General features: G+C 54.7%; 1 protein-coding gene across 1 annotated transcript in view; it reads right to left on the bottom strand.

Annotated features, from left to right (window-relative positions):
- The window catches only part of LOC146808639 (uncharacterized), a 336504-nt gene extending 321012 nt beyond the window's left edge, over positions 1 to 15492 (bottom strand). The window contains exon 1 of the mRNA XM_085623674.1: positions 15334 to 15492. Coding sequence (XP_085479800.1) covers positions 15334 to 15357 — 24 coding nt within the window. The 5' untranslated portion in view covers positions 15358 to 15492. The remainder of the gene's footprint in view (positions 1 to 15333) is intronic.
- Positions 15493 to 21814: the final 6322 nt, after the last annotated feature.

The following is a 21814-nucleotide window of genomic DNA, read 5'->3' as shown; positions in this document are numbered from 1 at the left end:
CCTCAGAAGGTCTGCTACTGCGAGACCACCGCATCGTCATTCCCAGTCTACTGCGCCAAGGAGTCATCAACTTGGCGCATGAAAGCCACCGAGAAGTAGTTGCGACCAAGAGGGCACTTCCTGAGCGTGTCTGGTTCCCCTCTCTCGACAGGATGGTAGAACTCACCCTGAAAGACTGTCCGCAGTGCCAGGTGGTGGGGCAGGGAGACCCTCCGGCCCCACTCCAGATGACGCCACTACCATCGGGTGTGTGGCGCGAGCTAGCCATGGACTTCTATGGCCCCATGCAATCGGGCAAGTATGTTCTGGTGGTGATTGATGAATTCTCACTGTAGGAGAGTAGGGTCTGCAATCCTATGATCACCCAGATTTTTTGCTTTTGCTTCATTGGTTTACGACTTTCTCCGGCTGTGGGCCTGCCAATCAGACCCACAGCCTAGCTGTTCTCTCTCGAAATTAACACACATGTACGTTAGGTGCATCCACTAATTGGAACTGGGCCGCCTTGTCAGTCCCTGTCTCAGCATACCACAGGTATCCAGGGCATCGGTGTACCCAGGGCCTACCAGGGGCTGCAGCATGTATTATGCCACCCCTGGAATGGCCGCCCAAATCTGACACAACTGGCTGCACGACAGCTGGGGCCACGTGGTGTAATCACCCGTTGCTGTAGGTGTAGTATTCCTACACCTAACCCTAAAATGGACACATGGACTCCTATCAGTCACTCCTATGGCAGGCCTTATCAATCCTGAAGGCAGAGTGCGGGGAGTCATGTGGGATGGTGCTCTGGCGCGAGCCGAGCCCGTCGACGGCTTGCGGAACCAAGTCCTAATAGCCGTTCCATGGTGACGCGGGCCAACTATTTGCTAACTTTGGCATCGCATCACCTACACATGTCGCGTAAGGTGTCATACGAATTGGAATACGAACCCCTCGCTAGTTCTGGCGACGGGGTTAGCATTCCCCCCTTCTAGAGGGGCACGACATGGAAGTAACCCTGAACCCCGGTTAAAGTTGACTCAAGCCTCAGCATCACCAAATGGATGCTGCCACCAGACACAAGTCTGACCTCCTGCTGCTGGGGGACCTTCCAGCGAAGGGAGTTTGGACAAAGGGTTTCCTGTCGAGGGCGGTGTTAGCACCGTCCCAGACAGGGTTTGTGTATCCCAGGTAGGCAGGGCTGAAAGGAAGGTGATTGCCAGTGGCACCCCGGTGCTCACTGTGCATAGCCCGGCTCAAACCAGTTTCGGGGGCACACCAGCCCCTGAGCTGGCGCGAAGCCGGACAAAGGATAGGGGTGTAACCACCCCCCTCCTGGCTCCACCCATAGGTAGAACCTAGTCACGGGCCAACCCCCTTTTTCCTAGAATAAAGGTAGGAGCGAGTCCCCTTCCCAAATTGGATAATCAGATAATCGGATACCTCCGAATCACGAACCACTTTCCACGAAAGGAACTCTTGACTATTTCTGAAGACTCTCCCTTGTGGCTAAGGAGTAGCCACCCTGCACCAGCAGGCACCAACTAAGCGCTTGCGGTTTGCTGTAAGTCTCTCCTACGGATCAAGACTGCCCAGCTCGACGAGACCCGAGTTCCCTGCCATCTCTGACCTTTTACCTCCCTCATCAGCTCAGCTGAGAGTCGTAGGTGTGACGAGACCTGCGGGACCGGCTATCCTCAGAACCTGCACGACGCTTATCTAGCACGCCCACCGAGGGACCCTCGAGTGAGTGCACCTAGGGTTTGAGAAGCCCTAAACCCTGAGCAGCTCCAGCATCGAAGTCTGTCTCCCCAGCATCCGCGAGATCTGCGTGGGGGGCCCTTCCGCTCCTTGCTGTTCACCGCGTTGTCCGACCACTTGCCGACCGGCTTGTGGCCCTCTTCACGACGCTCCAAGATTATTTTTCATCACTAGTCTGGTTGCTCCAGACTGGCACTTGCTCCCCTTCAACAGAGGAGTACCCCGGACCCTCCTGGTCCACTCCCGACGCCATCTTGACTCCCCCGCTTGGGTGGCCACTGCCAAGATCCGCTGCCCCTTCCTGGGCCCAGCATCATCGACAGCAGACACCTTCGTGGGACAGCTCGCCCTCCATCCTGGTCGCCGCCGCGCCTCCTGGTCCGAGGAACAGCCGAGTCTGACGTCGCCCACTCACCTGGTCGAGGTGACCTCAGCCGGTACCCTCCTGGTACCCACACGATCGCTGGCTAGCGGTTGAGAACTGAGTCCCCTCTGCTTTCAGGTTTTCCTTCATCACCGATCCAGGCTTGGATCGCTCTGAACATCGTCACTGGTCGCCTGCCAGCAACTTCTTCTTTCAGGCTCCTGAGACTACACGAGGACTCCCGACATCTTGACGAACTTCACGCAGCCGCAGCCTCCGGGCTAGGTAACTCGAGCATCTCGGTGCTCCATCGCAGGTTCGCTCTACAAGTGTCCAGTTCCTTTTTCGTTTAGTCCCACTGATCGGAACACTCCGGAATCAGTACCTCCAGACTTAACCATTCGCATTTCACTGTTAGTGTAGATGGTTTCTCGTGCCCCTCGGGCATTTGTGTAAATTGTGCAACTGAAGTATTTTCCTAAGAGTTTTGTAGTGTGCTTAGCTCCCTGACTCATAAAGAGCCAGGGTAGTCTTGTTATAAATAAATACCCTTTTATTTTCATAACAACTTGTGTGGTGTCCTTTCACTTGGTGTTCAAGGGGTATATGTGATGGTAAACAGCTGGCTTAACACGCCCTCTAGAGTTTAGCCTAAGACTGCTCGTATCCACGCTACTAGGATAGCTGGTCTAAAAGGTTGACTTACAACCAATCATCAATAAGGGTCGTTTGGAATGATACACAGTGATCACTAGAATAGTGAGCACTACATATCAGGCCAACTTCTCACATTGGTGAGCAGCGGTTGGGATTTGAGCTTGCTGTTGTTTTACCACACACGTATCCTAAGAATATCGCAGTGAAAGATCACATAAGTACCCAGGTACATATAACTTAACTTAGAATACTCCGAGTTCTACTGAACCGGCTGTTGTAGTGTAACAGGGCTTAGCACACCCTGACTACAACTCCTAGCAAGGGATCAGTAGGTAAACACATAGTGTAGGTAGGTGCAACACTTACACCGCACTAGACAAGCATGTCGGTCCACGGAGAGTCCTCGCAGACTCCCTTAGTGGTCAGTGACCCTCCACAGGTCGTGTCACGATATGCAACCCTTAGCTTCAAGGAGATGCGACAACTATGTGCCTCCAGGAAGCTAAACCAGGGTTCTAACCCTACCATCGCAATTCTGATAGGTCTCTTAGAGGCGTACGATGCTAGGAGGTCCTCTAACACAGGTCCCCCCAGTGCAGATGGGAACATGCCTCCCTTAGAGGGAACCCTCGGTGACCCCGACCTCGACCTCCACACAGAGGAGGAGGACGAGGACGAGTTATCGGGAGACGAGGCAGACAAAGGTCCAGTGGTAGTCAGCAGGCTTACAAGGACCAACTTAAGCAGGCATGAGAATGGAACTGGGGGAGCCCCGGGCCCACGCTCAAGCAGGCTTAACCTTGGGAACGGACGAGCTAGGTCTCTCTCCAGAGGCTCCGGCAGATCGGTTCATACACATGTCTCTCAGGCATCCTCTCAGAGAGGAATGACTTCCCCTCAGAGGAGGGAGCATGAAGCGAAGATGCGGGAAGTCAATCTGAGGATCGAGCGGGAAGAACTTGCCCTCGCCAAAGAAAGACTTGCCCTGGCCCGAGAGCAGAAATTAAGTGGGTTAGATCCCACTGGTGGCAGCAGTCTCAATAGAGAGAAAGACAGGGGTATAGACACTAGACACCTGAGTAAAATAGTGCCCCCCTTTAAACAAGGGGACGATATCCACAAGTGGATAACTGCTTTGGAGAGGGCCTGCACTGTCCAGTGCGTCCCCCCAAGTCAGTGGGCAGCTATACTGTGGCTTTCCTTTGAAGGTAAAGGAAGGGACAAGCTCCTCACTACTAGAGCTGAGGATGCTAACAACTACCAAGTCCTGAAGAACACACTGATTGATGGGTTCGGCTTAACCACGGAACAGTACCGGGTGCTGTTCCGGGACACCCAGAAAATTCAGTCTCAGGATTGGACTGACTTTGTTGATTGTGCCACTAAGGCTTTGGAAGGCTGGTTGCTGGGTAGCAAGGTTACTGATTACACAGGATTGTACAATCTTATCATGCGAGAACAGATTTTAAACAACTGTCAGAACCAATTGTTGCATCAGCACCTTGTCGACTCGGATCTGACCTCTCCCCAAGAATTGGGAAAGAAGGCAGACAGATGGGTCAGAACAAGGGTCAAGCAGAACCAGAATCAGAACCAGGGTGGTCAGAAGAAAGCAGACCAAAAGGGTAACAAGAACGAACAAAATGACCAGAAGTCTTCGACAGGTCCCCAACAAACCAAAGAGGGTGGGGGTCAGGCTTCACAGAAGAAGAAGACTCAAGAAGGCCAGTCAAAAAGGTGGTGCCAGTACTGTAAAAGTAAGACTCACTGGTTTAGTGAGTGCACCAAGAAAGGAGGGCAAACTCCTACCACTGCAGCCCCTAAGGCACCTGCGCCCCCTAGTACAGTCAGCAGTGGTAGTGCGCCTCCCAAGGCATTAGTTGGGTTAACCTTGGGAACCGAGGGGAGTGACGACTTAGTCGGCACGCTCACTCAGGCCGTCCTTGTCTGTACAGGGGATATGGATATGTCCCCTGATGCCAGTCCCAATACTTTGGGCAAATACAGACAGACACCTTTGATCAATGGAAAAGTGGCTCAGGCCTACAGGGACACGTGTGCCAGTGTCACCATGGTGACGCCTAACTTCGTGGACCCTGGACAGATCATGCTAGGTACCAATTACCTAGTGACCAATGCCAGCAACGTCACTACCAATCACAGTATGGCAGTTGTTGATTTCTCCTGGGGAGGGGTAAGTGGCCCGAAAAAGGTTGTGGTTAGTTCAGACCTCCCCGTAGAATGTCTGTTGGGCAATGATTTGGAAACGTCACAATGGTCAGAAGTGGAGCAGAGGACTCACATGGAGATGTTAGGCTTGCCAGCACATGTCCTTGCTGTGACCAGGTCACAGGCCAAAAGATGCCCCACTGAACAGGTGCTGGATCCTGGAAGAACGGACCAGACACCTTCCAAGAAAAGGAGCAGTAAGGGTAAGGCTTCGCCTTCCCCCTTGCCCCAGGTCGTGGATCAAGTCTCCGAGGAGGCTGACCTTAAGGAACTGAGGGAAACTGAGCCGCAAGAGCTCGAACCTGGTCAGGTTGAGTTTCTGGGCTCAGGGGGACCCTCCAGGGAAGACCTGGGGAAGGCACAGTTAGACTGCCCCTCACTTGAACCCCTCAGACAGCAGGCTGCTGCTGAGGCTGCAGGGAACGCCACAGGTACCCACAAAGTGTACTGGGACGATGGACTCCTGTACTCTGAGGCAAGAGACCCCAAACCTGGTGCGACCAGGAGGCTGGTCATCCCCTTGTCTCTGAGAGGTTTCCTTCTCACCTTGGCCCACGAGATTCCCCTTGCAGGTCACTTAGGCCAGAATAAGACTTGGGACAGAATTGTCCCACACTTTCACTGGCCCCACATGTCCGAGGATACGAAGGAGTTTTGCCGCTCCTGTGTCACTTGCCAAGCCAGTGGTAAGTCAGGTGGCACGACAAAGGCCCCCCTCATACCACTACCAGTGGTGGGGGTACCCTTTGAGCGAGTGGGGATCGACATTGTCGGACCAATGGAACCCCAGACAGCATCAGGGCACAAGTTTATACTGGTGGTGGTGGACCACGCCACCAGGTATCCTGAAGCTATTCCCCTTAGGACCACTACAGCACCTGTGGTGGCACGGGCCCTACTTGGAGTGTTCTCCAGAGTGGGCTTCCCTAAGGAGGTCGTCTCAGACAGAGGTGCAAACTTCATGTCGGGATATCTGACTGCTATGTGGAAGGAATGTGGTGTCAACTACAAGTTCACCACACCCTATCACCCACAATGCAATGGGCTGGTTGAGAGATTCAACCGGACCCTAAAAGGGATGATTCACGGACTACCTGAAAAGCTTTGGCGGAGATGGGATGTCCTGATACCCTGCCTCTTGTTCGCCTACAGAGAGGTCCCGCAGAAGGGGGTTGGCTACAGCCCTTTCGAGCTTCTGTTCGGACATCCTGTAAGGGGACCCCTTTGTTTGGTAAAGGAAGGATGGGAGAGACCTCTCAGAAAGCCGGCATCAAACATTGTGGACTATGTGCTCGGTCTCCGCTCGCGGATGGCGGAGTACATGGAAAAGGCGTCTAAAAACCTTGAGGCGAGCCAAGAATTACAGAAAGCTTGGCACGACCAAAAGGCTGTCCTGACTGTGTACCAGCCTGGACAGAAGGTGTGGGTGCTGGAGCCAGTGGCCCCAGCAGCACTCAAAGACAAATGGTCTGGGCCCCACACGATCATTGAGCAAAAGGGAGAGGTCACCTACCTGGTAGACCTGGGAACTCCCCGGAGCCCCCACAGGGTGCTCCATGTAAACAGGCTCAAGGCATATGTCGACAGGGAGGGCATGGGCTTGCTCATGGCCACAGATGAGGGACAGGAGGAGGAGAGTGACCCTCTCCCGGACCTGCTCTCTCAGAACCCTGACGATGGATCAGTAGATGGGGTTGTCTTTTGTGGCAGCCTCTCTGGACATCAACAAAAGGATTGTAAACAGGTTCTTCAATCCTTTCGACATATGTTCTCTCTGACACCCAGTCAGACCAATTGGTGTACCCATGAGGTCGACACTGGGGACAGTCTACCCGTAAAGAGTAAAATCTATCGGCAACCTGATCACGTCAGAGACTGCATCAAGACAGAGGTGCAGAAAATGTTGGAGCTGGGAGTCATTGAACCCTCGGACAGCCCCTGGGCTAGTCCCGTAGTGCTCGTGCCGAAACCTCACACCCAGGGCGGTAAGAAAGAGATGAGGTTCTGCGTGGACTACAGAGGTCTCAATGCAGTCACTAAGACTGACGCCCACCCGATACCAAGAGCAGACGAACTTATCGACCGGTTGGCCTCGGCCAACTACTTAAGTACGTTTGACCTGACAGCTGGGTATTGGCAAATCAGGTTAGCTGAGGAGGCCAAGCCCAAAACAGCATTTTCTACCCCGGGTGGGCATTATCAGTTCGTGGTAATGCCCTTTGGTTTGAAAAATGCACCTGCCACCTTCCAAAGGCTGGTGAATCAAGTTCTCACTGGGTTGGACGACTTCTGTGCGGCGTATCTGGACGATATCGCTGTCTTTAGCTCCACCTGGGAGGATCACCTGGTCCACCTGAGGAAAGTGTTAGAGGCCCTGCAGAAGGCAGGCCTCACTATCAAGGCCACCAAGTGCCAGATAGGGCAGACACAGGTTGTATACCTGGGCCACCTTGTAGGAGGGGGTCAGGTTCAACCGTTGGAGAGCAAAATACAGGCCATACAGGACTGGGCTCCTCCAACCACCCAGACTCAGGTTCGAGCTTTCTTGGGCCTGACTGGTTATTACCGGAAATTTGTCAGAAATTATGGATCCATTGTGACCCCGCTAAACGACCTGACAAGTAAAAAGATGCCAAAAAAAGTTCAGTGGACAGCAAGCTGTCAGAAGGCATTCGATGACCTAAAGCAGGCCATGTGCACAGCACCTATCCTAAAGAGTCCAGACTACTCCAAACCATTCATTGTCCAAACAGACGCTTCGGAGCTGGGTGTGGGAGCTGTTCTATCGCAACTGAATTTTGATGGTCATGACCAGCCCATAGCTTTTATTAGCAGGAGGCTGACCCCCAGAGAGAAGAATTGGTCAGCTATTGAGAGGGAGACCTTTGCTGTGGTTTGGGCCCTGAAGAAGTTGAGGCCATACTTGTTTGGCACTCACTTCAAGATTCAGACCGACCATAAGCCCCTCTTGTGGCTAAATCAAATGAAGGGTGAAAACCCCAAACTACTTAGGTGGTCCATTTCCCTACAGGGGATGGACTTCACAGTGGAGCATAGACCTGGCACTGATCATGGCAATGCAGATGGGCTCTCCAGGTATTTCCACTTAGAGCAAGAAGACTCACCTGGTCAAGGTTAGCTTATTGTCCCAAAGTTTGGGGGGGGGTCATGTAGGAGAGTAGGGTCTGCAATCCTATGATCACCCAGATTTTTTGCTTTTGCTTCATTGGTTTACGACTTTCTCCGGCTGTGGGCCTGCCAATCAGACCCACAGCCTAGCTGTTCTCTCTCGAAATTAACACACATGTACGTTAGGTGCATCCACTAATTGGAACTGGGCCGCCTTGTCAGTCCCTGTCTCAGCATACCACAGGTATCCAGGGCATCGGTGTACCCAGGGCCTACCAGGGGCTGCAGCATGTATTATGCCACCCCTGGAATGGCCGCCCAAATCTGACACAACTGGCTGCACGACAGCTGGGGCCACGTGGTGTAATCACCCGTTGCTGTAGGTGTAGTATTCCTACACCTAACCCTAAAATGGACACATGGACTCCTATCAGTCACTCCTATGGCAGGCCTTATCAATCCTGAAGGCAGAGTGCGGGGAGTCATGTGGGATGGTGCTCTGGCGCGAGCCGAGCCCGTCGACGGCTTGCGGAACCAAGTCCTAATAGCCGTTCCATGGTGACGCGGGCCAACTATTTGCTAACTTTGGCATCGCATCACCTACACATGTCGCGTAAGGTGTCATACGAATTGGAATACGAACCCCTCGCTAGTTCTGGCGACGGGGTTAGCATTCCCCCCTTCTAGAGGGGCACGACATGGAAGTAACCCTGAACCCCGGTTAAAGTTGACTCAAGCCTCAGCATCACCAAATGGATGCTGCCACCAGACACAAGTCTGACCTCCTGCTGCTGGGGGACCTTCCAGCGAAGGGAGTTTGGACAAAGGGTTTCCTGTCGAGGGCGGTGTTAGCACCGTCCCAGACAGGGTTTGTGTATCCCAGGTAGGCAGGGCTGAAAGGAAGGTGATTGCCAGTGGCACCCCGGTGCTCACTGTGCATAGCCCGGCTCAAACCAGTTTCGGGGGCACACCAGCCCCTGAGCTGGCGCGAAGCCGGACAAAGGATAGGGGTGTAACCACCCCCCTCCTGGCTCCACCCATAGGTAGAACCTAGTCACGGGCCAACCCCCTTTTTCCTAGAATAAAGGTAGGAGCGAGTCCCCTTCCCAAATTGGATAATCAGATAATCGGATACCTCCGAATCACGAACCACTTTCCACGAACGGAACTCTTGACTATTTCTGAAGACTCTCCCTTGTGGCTAAGGAGTAGCCACCCTGCACCAGCAGGCACCAACTAAGCGCTTGCGGTTTGCTGTAAGTCTCTCCTACGGATCAAGACTGCCCAGCTCGACGAGACCCGAGTTCCCTGCCATCTCTGACCTTTTACCTCCCTCATCAGCTCAGCTGAGAGTCGTAGGTGTGACGAGACCTGCGGGACCGGCTATCCTCAGAACCTGCACGACGCTTATCTAGCACGCCCACCGAGGGACCCTCGAGTGAGTGCACCTAGGGTTTGAGAAGCCCTAAACCCTGAGCAGCTCCAGCATCGAAGTCTGTCTCCCCAGCATCCGCGAGATCTGCGTGGGGGGCCCTTCCGCTCCTTGCTGTTCACCGCGTTGTCCGACCACTTGCCGACCGGCTTGTGGCCCTCTTCACGACGCTCCAAGATTATTTTTCATCACTAGTCTGGTTGCTCCAGACTGGCACTTGCTCCCCTTCAACAGAGGAGTACCCCGGACCCTCCTGGTCCACTCCCGACGCCATCTTGACTCCCCCGCTTGGGTGGCCACTGCCAAGATCCGCTGCCCCTTCCTGGGCCCAGCATCATCGACAGCAGACACCTTCGTGGGACAGCTCGCCCTCCATCCTGGTCGCCGCCGCGCCTCCTGGTCCGAGGAACAGCCGAGTCCGACGTCGCCCACTCACCTGGTCGAGGTGACCTCAGCCGGTACCCTCCTGGTACCCACACGATCGCTGGCTAGCGGTTGAGAACTGAGTCCCCTCTGCTTTCAGGTTTTCCTTCATCACCGATCCAGGCTTGGATCGCTCTGAACATCGTCACTGGTCGCCTGCCAGCAACTTCTTCTTTCAGGCTCCTGAGACTACACGAGGACTCCCGACATCTTGACGAACTTCACGCAGCCGCAGCCTCCGGGCTAGGTAACTCGAGCATCTCGGTGCTCCATCGCAGGTTCGCTCTACAAGTGTCCAGTTCCTTTTTCGTTTAGTCCCACTGATCGGAACACTCCGGAATCAGTACCTCCAGACTTAACCATTCGCATTTCACTGTTAGTGTAGATGGTTTCTCGTGCCCCTCGGGCATTTGTGTAAATTGTGCAACTGAAGTATTTTCCTAAGAGTTTTGTAGTGTGCTTAGCTCCCTGACTCATAAAGAGCCAGGGTAGTCTTGTTATAAATAAATACCCTTTTATTTTCATAACAACTTGTGTGGTGTCCTTTCACTTGGTGTTCAAGGGGTATATGTGATGGTAAACAGCTGGCTTAACACGCCCTCTAGAGTTTAGCCTAAGACTGCTCGTATCCACGCTACTAGGATAGCTGGTCTAAAAGGTTGACTTACAACCAATCATCAATAAGGGTCGTTTGGAATGATACACAGTGATCACTAGAATAGTGAGCACTACATATCAGGCCAACTTCTCACACTCACGTTTCCCCATTGCTCAGTTTGTGTCGTCTACCAGCGCAGCCGTGACCATTCCAGTGCTAGATGAAGTCTTTGCAGCCTGGGGTGTGCCCACAGAACTGAAAACGGACAATGGCCCGCCTTTCAACAGTCAGGAGTTTGGGGAGTTCATGAGACTCGTGGATATTCGACACCGGCGGATAACCCCGCTATGGCCACAAGCCAACGGTACGGTTGAGAGGTTCATGGCCACTCTCAAGAAAATGTTCCAACAGGCCACGCTAGACAAAAGAGATCTGCAAACAGCCCTCAACGATGTACTCCGGTCATACCGGACGACGCCCCATGCCACCACGGGCAAATGCCCTGCGACGCTCATGTTAGGACGTCCTGCTCGGACCAGGATACCTACCTGGGAAGGGGCCTTTCGACCAGTATCACCCAACCGCATACATCATGAAGTAAGGGTCGCAGACAGAGCCCGCAAAGACAGTATGAAAGCATATGCTGATGGCCGGAGACGTGCACGGTCACTCTCACTTCGGAAAGGGGACTGTGTGATAGTCAAGCAGGAGCAGAGCAGAAAGACTGACAGCAGGTTCAGGGCGGAACCCCTGACCGTCATCCGACAAAAGGGCACAATGCTGACTGCGGAATCAGACAACAGGCGCATCACCCGCAATGTGTCGCACTTTCACAAGTGTAGTCCTGCCCTACAGGAAGCCTTTGGGTCCCCAGCAGTGACACCGAGGACTGAGCAGATTGAGGAACGAGCCGAGGGTGTCACAAGCCCGGAAAGGGGAGAACGGGGCACTCCGAGAGAGGAGGCAGGAAGTCGGTCTCTCAGACCCCGACAAACAATTCAACGGCCCAAAAGGTTAATTGAAGAGATGTAACACAGGGTTTCTTTGTTCTGTTAACAAAGAGGGAGATGTACAGTCGCAGGACAGTCTAGTGGTCCGAGGGGCGGAGTAGAGGGGTGGAGAGTAAAGGGAGGAGCGAGACGGGACGGCGGGCAGTTAGAAAGAGGTCGAGTAAGAGAGAAGACGTGATAATAAAGATCCTGCGCATAGACCACGGTGTCTGTCGTTATTTGGCCTGGTAGACACGACAGTGCCCAAGGCTCAGATCCATCAGTCCTGGGGCCCTGTGGTGACACAGGCTCTGATCTATAAGTCACTAGTGTGGCGCCCCTGTGGTGACCCGTGCTCTGATCCATCAGTCCTGGGGCCCTGTGGTGACACAGGCTCTGATCTATAAATCACTAGTGTGGTGCCCCTGTGGTGATACTAGGTCTGGCTCTGATCCATCAGTCCTGGGGCCCTGTGGTGACACAGGCTCTGATCTATATGTCACTAGTGTAGTGCCCCTGTAGTGACCCCTACTCTGATCCATCAGTCCTGGGTGCCCTGTGGTGACACAGGCTCTGATCTATAAGTCACTAGTGTGGTGCCCCTGTGGTGATACAGGGTCTGGCTCTGATCCATCAGTCCTGGGTGCCCTGTGGTGATACTAGGTCTGGCTCTGATCCATCAGTCCTGGGGCCCAGTGGTGACACAGGCTCTGATCTATAAGTCACTAGTGTGGTGCCCCTGCTCTGAGCCATCAGTCCTGGGTGCCCTGTGGTGACACAGGCTCTGATCTATAAGTCACTAGTGTGGTGCCCCTGTGGTGATACAGGGTCTGGCTCTGATCCATCAGTCCTGAGTGCCCTGTGATGACCCCTGCTCTGATCCCTCAGTCCTGGGGCCCTGTGGTGACACAGGCTCTGATCTATAAGTCACTAGTGTGGTGCCCCTTTGGTGACCCCTGCTCTGATCCATCAGTCCTGGGGTCCTGTAGTGACACAGGCTCTGATCTATAAGTCACTAGTGTGGTGCCCCTGTGGTGATACGGGTCTGGCTCTGATCCATCAGTCCTGGGTGTCCTGTGGTGGCACAGGCTCTGATCTATAAGTCACTGGTGTGGTGCCCCTGTGGTGACCCCTGCTCTGATCCATCAGTCCTGGGGCCCTGTGGTGACACAGGCTCTGATCTAGAAGTCACTAGTGTAGTGCCCCTGTGTTGATACTAGGTCTGGCTCACATCCATCAGTCCTGGGGCCCTGTGGTGAAAAAGGCTCTGATCTACAAGTCACTAGTGTGGTGCCCCTGTGGTGACCCCTGCTCTGATCCACTAGTCCTGGGGCCCTGTGGTGACACAGGCTCTGATCTATAAGTCACTAATGTGGTGCCCATGTGGTGATACTAGGTCTGGCTCTGATCCATCAGTCCTGGGGCCCTGTGGTGACACAAGCTCTGATCTATAAGTCACTAGTGTGGTGCCCCTGTGGGGATACAGGGTCTGGCTCTGATCCATCAGTCCCTGGCGTGCCCTGTGGTGACCCCTGTTCTGATCCATCAGTCCTGGGGCCCTGTGGTGACCCCTGCTCTGATCCATCAGTCATGGGGCCCTGTGGGGACACAGGCTCTGATCTATAAGTCACTAGTGTGGTGCCCCTGTGGTGATACTAGGTCTGGCTCTGATCCATCAGTCCTGGGTGCCCTGTGGTGACCCCTGCTCTGATCCATCAGTCCTGGGGCCCTGTGGTGACACAGGCTCTGATCTATAAGTCACTAGTGTAGTGCCCCTGTGGTGATACTAGGTCTGGCTCTGATCCATCAGTCCTGGGTGCCCTGTGGTGACCCCTGCTCTGATCCATCAGTCCTGGGGCCCTGTGGTGACACAGTCTCTGATCTATAAGTCACTAGTGTAGTGCCCCTGTGGTGATACTAGGTCTGGCTCTGATCCATCAGTCCTGGGGCCCTGTGGTAACACAAGCTCTGATCTATAAGTCACTAGTGTAGTGCCCCTGTGGTGATACTAGGTCTGGCTCTGATCCATCAGTCCTGGGACCCTGTGGTGACACAAGCTCTGATCTATAAGTCACTAGTGTGGTGCCCCTGTGGTGATACTAGGTCTGGCTCTGATCCATCCGTCCTGGGGCCCTGTAGTGACCCCTTCTCTGATCCATCAGTCCTGGGTCCCTGTGGTGACCCCACCTCTGATCCATCAGTCCCTGGGGTGCCCTGTGGTGACCCCTGCTCTGATCCATCAGTCCCTGGGGTGACCTGTGGTGACCCCTGCTCTGATCCATCAGTCCTGTGGGCCCCTGTGGTGATACTAGGTCTGGCTCTGATCCATCAATCCTGGGTGTAGTGTGGTGACACAGGCTCTGATCTATAAGTCAATAGTGTGGTGCCCTGTGGTGATACTAGGTCTGGCTCTGATCCATCAGTCCTGGGGCCCTGTGGTGACCCCTTCTCTGATCCATCAGTCCTGTGTCCCTGTGGTGACCCCAGCTCTGATCCATCAGTCCCTGGGGTGCCCTGTGGTGACCCCTGCTCTGATCCATCAGTCCCTGGGGGCCCCTGTGGTGATACTAGGTCTGGCTCTGATCCATTCGTCCTGGGGCCCTGTGGTGACCCCTTCTCTGATCCATCAGTCCTGGGTCCCTGTGGTGACCGCACCTCTGATCCATCAGTCCCTGGGGTGCCCTGTGGTGACCCCTGCTCTGATCCATCAGTCCTTGGGGTGCCCTGTGGTGACCCCTGCTCTGATCCATGAGTCCTGGGGCCCTGTGGTGACACAAACTCTGATCTATAAGTCACTAGTGTGGTGCCCCTGTGGTGATACTAGGTCTGGCTCTGATCCATCAGTCCTGGGTGCCCTGTGGTGACCCCTGCTCTGAACCATCAGTCCCTGGGGTGCCCCTGTGGTGACACAGGCTCTGATCCATCAGAACCTGGGGGCCCCTATGGTGATACTAGGTCTGGCTCTGATCCATCAGTCCTGGGGCCCTGTGGTGACACAAGCTCTGATCTATAAGTCACTAGTGTGGTGCCCCTGTGGTGATACTAGGTCTGGCTCTGATCCATCAGTCCTGGGGCCCTGTGGTGACCCCTTCTCTGATCCATCAGTCCTGTGTCCCTGTGGTGACCCCAGCTCTGATCCATCAGTCCCTGGGGTGCCCTGTGGTGACCCCTGCTCTGATCCATCAGTCCTGGGGCCCTGTGGTGACACAAGCTCTGATCTATAAGTCACTAGTGTGGTGCCCCTGTGGTGATACTAGGTCTGGCTCTGATCCAATCTGTCCTGGGTGTCTGTGGTGACCCCTTCTCTGATCCATCAGTCCTGGGTGTCTGTGGTGACCCCTGCTCTGATCCATCAGTCCTCCCTGTGGTGGCCCCTGCTCTGATCCATCAGTCCAGGGGCCCCTGTGGTGGGGGCTCCTCATCCCTCTAGGAGGGGGCAGGGGGTGCACTGGCACTCGTGCAGCCCATAAACCCCTGGGGTGTCCCTGACCCCCCCCCCCGTGCTGCCCAGAGGACACCCCCCCCCCCCTAGACCACGACAGGGAGGAGCGGGGGGGGGGGGAGCGGGCTGTGCCGGATAGTAACCCGGTGGTCCGGGGGGGTCTGCAGACATCTCCACCCTCTCTCCTGGGGGGCTGCGGCCTGCGGTTACCCGGGAGGGGGGGTCATAGTGTTTCCTGGGGGGTCATGTTGTATCCTGGGGGGTCATGTTGTATCCTGGGGGGTCATGTTGTATTCTGTTCTGTAGTAACCCAAGGGGGGGCCTTACCTCCGCGGGGGCCTCTGCAGACATATCCAGCCCTCCCTCCCTCTCTCTCCTGGGGGGGTCCGCTGCCAGAGGGGGGTCACAGGGGGCGCCGGCTCCGGACGGGGCAGGTCCAGGCACACAGGAAGGGCCCCCGACGCCCCTCTCAGGCCCGAGCGCGTCACTTCCGGCTCCGGGGCACGGGCGGCAGCGACAGCACAGGGCGGGCTGTGCTGGGGTCGGGGGGGGGGGGCGAAGGCTGCTAGGGCCTCCCGGGGTGGGGGCTGTGCTGGGGCTTTTTTGGGGTGTGGGGGGGCTGAGTGCTTCGAGGGGGGGGGCGGAGCCTGTCTGTAGCGCTGGAGCCCAGTCCAGGGGGGTCATGTTTATACTCATAATGGGGGGCAGGCCGGGGGGGGGTCACGGGTTTACTGATAATGAGGGAGGGGGGGTGCCGTTGTAAGTGTTTATTCTCATTCCTGCAGCGGCGGCAACAGCACCTATGTGTGTCCTACAGGAGTGATCATGTATGTGCCAAACAGGGTACAATGTGTATGTGTCAAACAGGGATAGACCCTACAGGTGTCCTACAGAGACAGACCCTGCCCTGCAAGTGTCCTACAGAGAAAGAGCTTGTATGTGTCCTCCAATGACAGATCCTGTAGGTAGCCTCCAATGACTGATCCTGCTGGTAGCCCCCAATGACAGATCCTGCTGCTAGCCCCCAATGACAGATCCTGCTGGTAGCCGCCAATGACAGATCCTGCTGCTAGCCGCCAATGACAGATCCTGCTGCTAGCCGCCAATGACAGATCCTGCAGGTAGCCTCCAATGACAGATCCTGCTGGTAGCCGCCAATGACAGATCCTGCAGGTAGCCTCCAATGACAGATCCTGCTGGTAGCCGCCAATGACTGATCCTGCTGGTAGCCGCCAATGACAGATCCTGCTGGTAGCCGCCAATGACAGATCCTGCTGCTAGCCGCCAATGACAGATCCTGCTGGTAGCCGCCAATGACAGATCCTGCTGGCAGCCGCCAATGACAGATCCTGCTGGTAGCCTTCAATGACATATCCTGCTGGTAGCCCCCAATGACAGATCCTGCTGCTAGCCGCCAATGACAGATCCCGCTGGTAGCCGCCAATGACAGATCCTGCTGGTAGCCGCCAATCACTGATCCTGCTGGTAGCCGCCAATGACAGATCCTGTAGGTAGCCGCCAATGACTGATCCTGTAGGTAGCCTCCAATGACAGATCCTGCTGGTAGCCCCCAATGACAGATCCTGCTGCTAGCCCCCAATGACAGATCCTGCTGGTAGCCGCCAATGACAGATCCTGCTGCTAGCCGCCAATGACAGATCCTGCTGCTAGCCGCCAATGACAGATCCTGCAGGTAGCCTCCAATGACAGATCCTGCTGGTAGCCCCCAATGACAGATCCTGCTGCTAGCCGTCAATGACAGATCCTGCTGGTAGCCGCCAATGACTGATCCTGCTGGTAGCCGCCAATGACAGATCCTGCTGGTAGCCGCCAATGACAGATCCTGCTGCTAGCCGCCAATGACAGATCCTGCTGGTAGCCGCCAATGACAGATCCTGCTGGTAGCCTTCAATGACATATCCTGCTGGTAGCCCCCAATGACAGATCCTGCTGCTAGCCGCCAATGACAGATCCCGCTGGTAGCCGCCAATGACAGATCCTGCTGGTAGCCGCCAATCACTGATCCTGCTGGTAGCCGCCAATGACAGATCCTGCTGGTAGCCGCCAATGACAGATCCTGCTGGTAGCCGCCAATGACAGATCCTGCTGGTAGCCGCCAATGACTGATCCTGCTGGTAGCCATCAATGACAGATCCTGCTGGTAGCCGCCAATGACAGATCCTGCTGGTAGCTGCCAATGACAGATCCTGCTGGTAGCCGCCAATGACAGATCCTGCTGGTAGCCGCCAATGACAGATCCTGCTGGTAGCCTTCAATGACATATCCTGCTGGTAGCCCCCAATGACAGATCCTGCTGCTAGCCGCCAATGACAGATCCTGCTGGTAGCTGCCAATGACAGATCCTGCTGCTAGCCGCCAATGACAGATCCTGCTGCTAGCCGCCAATGACAGATCCTGCTGCTAGCCGTCAATGACAGATCCTGTAGGTAGCCGCCAATGACTGATCCTGCTGGTAGCCGCCAATGACAGATCCTGCTGGTAGCCGCCAATGACAGATCCTGCTGGTAGCCACCAATGACAGATCCTGCTGGTAGCCGCCAATGACTGATCCTGCTGGTAGCCATCAATGACAGATCCTGCTGGTAGCCGCCAATGACAGATCCTGCTGGTAGCTGCCAATGACAGATCCTGCTGGTAGCCGCCAATGACAGATCCTGCTGGTAGCCGCCAATGACAGATCCTGCTGGTAGCCTTCAATGACATATCCTGCTGGTAGCCCCCAATGACAGATCCTGCTGCTAGCCGCCAATGACAGATCCTGCTGGTAGCTGCCAATGACAGATCCTGCTGCTAGCCGCCAATGACAGATCCTGCTGCTAGCCGCCAATGACAGATCCTGCTGCTAGCCGCCAATGACAGATCCTGTAGGTAGCCGCCAATGACTGATCCTGTAGGTAGCCTCCAATGACAGATCCTACTGCTAGCCGCCAATGACAGATCCTGTAGGTAGCCTCCAATGACAGATCCTGCTGGAAGCCGCCAATGACAGATCCTGCTGGTAGCCACCAATGACAGATCCTGCTGGTATCTGCCAATGACAGATCCTGCTGCTAGCTGCCAATGAAAGATCCTGTAGGTAGCCGCCAATGACTGATCCTGTAGGTAGCCTCCAATGACAGATCCTGCTGCTAGCCGCCAATGACAGATCCTGCAGGTAGCCTCCAATGACAGATCCTGCTGGTAGCCTCCAATGTTAGATCCTGCTGGTAGCCGCCAATCACTGATCCTGCTGGCAGCCGCCAATGACAGATCCTGCTGGTAGCCGCCAATGACAGATCCTGCTGGTAGCCGCCAATGACTGATCCTGCTGGTAGCCATCAATGACAGATCCTGCTGGTAGCCGCCAATGACAGACCCTGCTGGTAGCTGCCAATGAAAGATCCTGCTGGTAGCCGCCAATGACAGATCCTGCTGGTAGCCGCCAATGACAGATCCTGCTGGTAGCCGCCAATGACAGATCCTGCTGGTAGCCTTCAATGACATATCCTGCTGGTAGCCCCCAATGACAGATCCTGCTGCTAGCCGCCAATGACAGATCCTGCTGGTAGCTGCAAATGACAGATCCTGCTGCTAGCCGCCAATGACAGATCCTGCTGGTAGCCGCCAAGGACAGATCCTGCTGCTAGCCGCCAATGACAGATCCTGTAGGTAGCCGCCAATGACTGATCCTGTAGGTAGCCTCCAATGACAGATCCTACTGCTAGCCGCCAATGACAGATCCTGTAGGTAGCCTCCAATGACAGATCCTGCTGGAAGCCGCCAATGACAGATCCTGCTGGTAGCCACCAATGTCAGATCCTGCTGGTAGCCTCCAATGACAGATCCTGCTGGTAGCCACCAATGACAGATCCTGCTGGTAGCCGCCAATGACAGATCCTGCTGCTAGCTGCCAATGACAGATCCTGTAGGTAGCCGCCAATGACTGATCCTGTAGGTAGCCTCCAATGACAGATGCTGCTGCTAGCCGCCAATGACAGATCCTGCAGGTAGCCTCCAATGACAGATCCTGCTGGTAGCCGCCAATGACAGATCCTGCTGCTAGCCTCCAATGACAGATCCTGCTGGTAGCCCCCAATGACAGATCCTGCTGCTAGCCGCCAATGACAGATCCTGCTGGAAGCCGCCAATGACAGATCCTGCTGGTAGCCGCCAATGACTGATCCTGCTGGTAGCCGCCAATGACAGATCCTGCTGGTAGCAGCCAATGACAGATCCTGCTGCTAGCCGCCAATGACAGATCCTGCTGGTAGCCGCCAATGACAGATCCTGCTGGTAGCCGCCAATGACAGATCCTGTAGGTAGCCTCCAATGACAGATCCTACTGCTAGCCGCCAATGACAGATCCTGTAGGTAGCCTTCAATGACATATCCTGCTGGTAGCCCCCAATGACAGATCCTGCTGCTAGCCGCCAAAGACAGATCCTGCTGGTAGCCGCCAATGACATCTTGCTGCTAGCCGCCAATGACAGATCCTGCTGGTAGCCGCCAATGACAGATCCTGCTGCTAGTCGCCAATGACAGATCCTGTAGGTAGCCGCCAATGACTGATCCTGTAGGTAGCCTCCAATGACAGATCCTGCTGCTAGCCACCAATGACAGATCCTGTAGGTATCCTCCAATGACTGATCCTGCTGGTAGCCCCCAATGACAGATCCTGCTGGTAGCCGCCAATGACAGATCCTGCTGCTAGCCGCCAGTGACAGATCCTGTAGGTAGCCGACAATTACAGATCCTGCTGGTAGCCCCCAATGAGAGATCCTGCTGGTAGCCGACAATTACAGATCCTGCTGCTAGCCGCCAATGACAGATCCTGCTGCTAGCCGCCAATGACAGATCCTGCTGCTAGCCGCCAATGACAGATCCTGCTGGTAGCCGCCAATGACAGATCCTGCTGCTAGCCACCAACGACAGATCCTGTAGGTAGCCCCCAATGACAGATCCTGCTGGTAGCCGCCAATGGCAGATCCTGCTGCTAGCCGCCAATGACAGATCCTGCTGGTAGCCGCCAATGACAGATCCTGCTGCTAGCCGCCAATGACAGATCCTGTAGGTAGCCGCCAATGACAGATCCTGCTGCTAGCCGCCAATGACAGATCCTGTAGGTAGCCGCCAATGACAGATCCTGAAGGTAGCTGCCAATGACAGATCCTACTGGTAGCCGCCAGCGACAGGACCTCTTGGCCCCCTGCAGGGGTGGAGCCTGCATGGGTCATACGTGGTTGGACCCTGTAGAGATTCTGTTATGAAACAGTCCCTGTGTCTCATACCGAGACAGAACCTACCTCTGTCTCACCAGTAGGGAACCTGTATGTCCTACAGTACCTGTACGTGTCATACAGGGATATCACCTGTGTAGGAAATTGGGTTACATTTGGGTGGGGCGGGTGATTCCCTACGGAAGCAGCATCCACAATTCTTGTCAGGGTGAAACACAAGTAAACCCCAAATTAACCTGGGCTTAACCCTCTGGTGGCTTGGCGCAAAGCAGACAGGCTGAACTTCGAGGCAATGTGTAAAGTATTTATGCAGCACTTCAAACAGGAATAAAGTAAAAACATCACACAAGGAAAATCCCACTTTAGAGAAATAGAGGAACATGTAATACATTTGTTGAAACTAAAATGACAAAAATCCAATCAGTAGAACCAGAGAAACGCAATTTCAGAGGTTTCAGGTAAGTATAGTGCCTAAAAGCATAAAGTTCCACTCACGGTCATCTGGTCGTGCAATACTGGCTGAAAATCACAATTTCAGGCAGACCGCGAAGGAACGTGAGACAGAAACAGGGACTAAGTTAGCCCCACTGAAAATCTTCCCTTCTGAAGTCCAACGCAAAGAGTTCTGTTTTCAGTGGAGGGGCCAGCAAGGAGCAGGGAGAGCGTCACGGATGGTCGTAGATGTGGTGCGAAGAGCAGGCTGGGCTTCGCAGACGGTCAGCACTGTAGTTCAAAGATCCTCTCAGGCATCATGGATGGTCGTTGCTCCAGATTCACCTTGGCAGCCACCGAGCGCTGTCGTTGGTGTAGCTTGAAGTCCACATCTAGTGATGCTAGTGGTCGTTGTAGCGCAAAGAGTCGGTTCACTGGAGCTTTGCATTGGTGGGCAGCACAGGCAGCAAGATCTTGGTGCGAACGGGCCCTTTCACGTTCGCAATAACTGATCCCATACCAATGGTTCAGGACCCGAGGGACACCTCTTGGGGATCAGGAACTCACTCCAGCAGAGGCCAGCAGAGCTTAGGCAGGTCCAGGCTTCAGGTCAGCTGGGCAGATGCAGGGACACCTCTGGAGCTTGTTTCGTCCCTGTAGATCAGAACAGGGGGGCAGCCACCTGACCCTTTGAATCACGTCATCCTCGGCTGAAGGGAGCAGATCCTATCTTCCTTCTCAGCAAGCAGGGCAGCAGTCAGAATGGTAAGGGCAGCAGTGTAGCAGAAAAGCAATCGTACTTGCAGCAGAGAAGCACAGATGTCCTTCTTCTGTAGTATTCGCAGGTCCAGAGGTGCACTAAACAGTGTGTCAGAGGGTCCAATATTTAAACTTGGTGCCAGCTTTGAAGTACAAGAAGGTTCTGGAGATTTTCACCCTCAGAGGTGTTTGGAAATTCCTGCCTCAATGCCATGACCTCAGCTTGTCTGGGCACACTGTAGGAGAGTAGGATCTGCTTCACATGGGTATCCCCACTTTTTGCTGGTGTTTCACTGTTTTTCGACCTTAGTATGGCTGGGGCCCTGCTAATCAGGACCACAGCCTAGCTGCTTCCTCTCTGAAATGGTTTGCATGTACAT

This window comes from Triturus cristatus, chromosome 8 (genome assembly GCF_964204655.1).
Source record: "Triturus cristatus chromosome 8, aTriCri1.1, whole genome shotgun sequence".
NCBI classification, from domain to species: Eukaryota; Metazoa; Chordata; class Amphibia; order Caudata; family Salamandridae; genus Triturus; species Triturus cristatus.
Note: the sequence above shows the minus strand (reverse complement) of the source record. Positions and strands in the feature narration are given on the sequence as shown.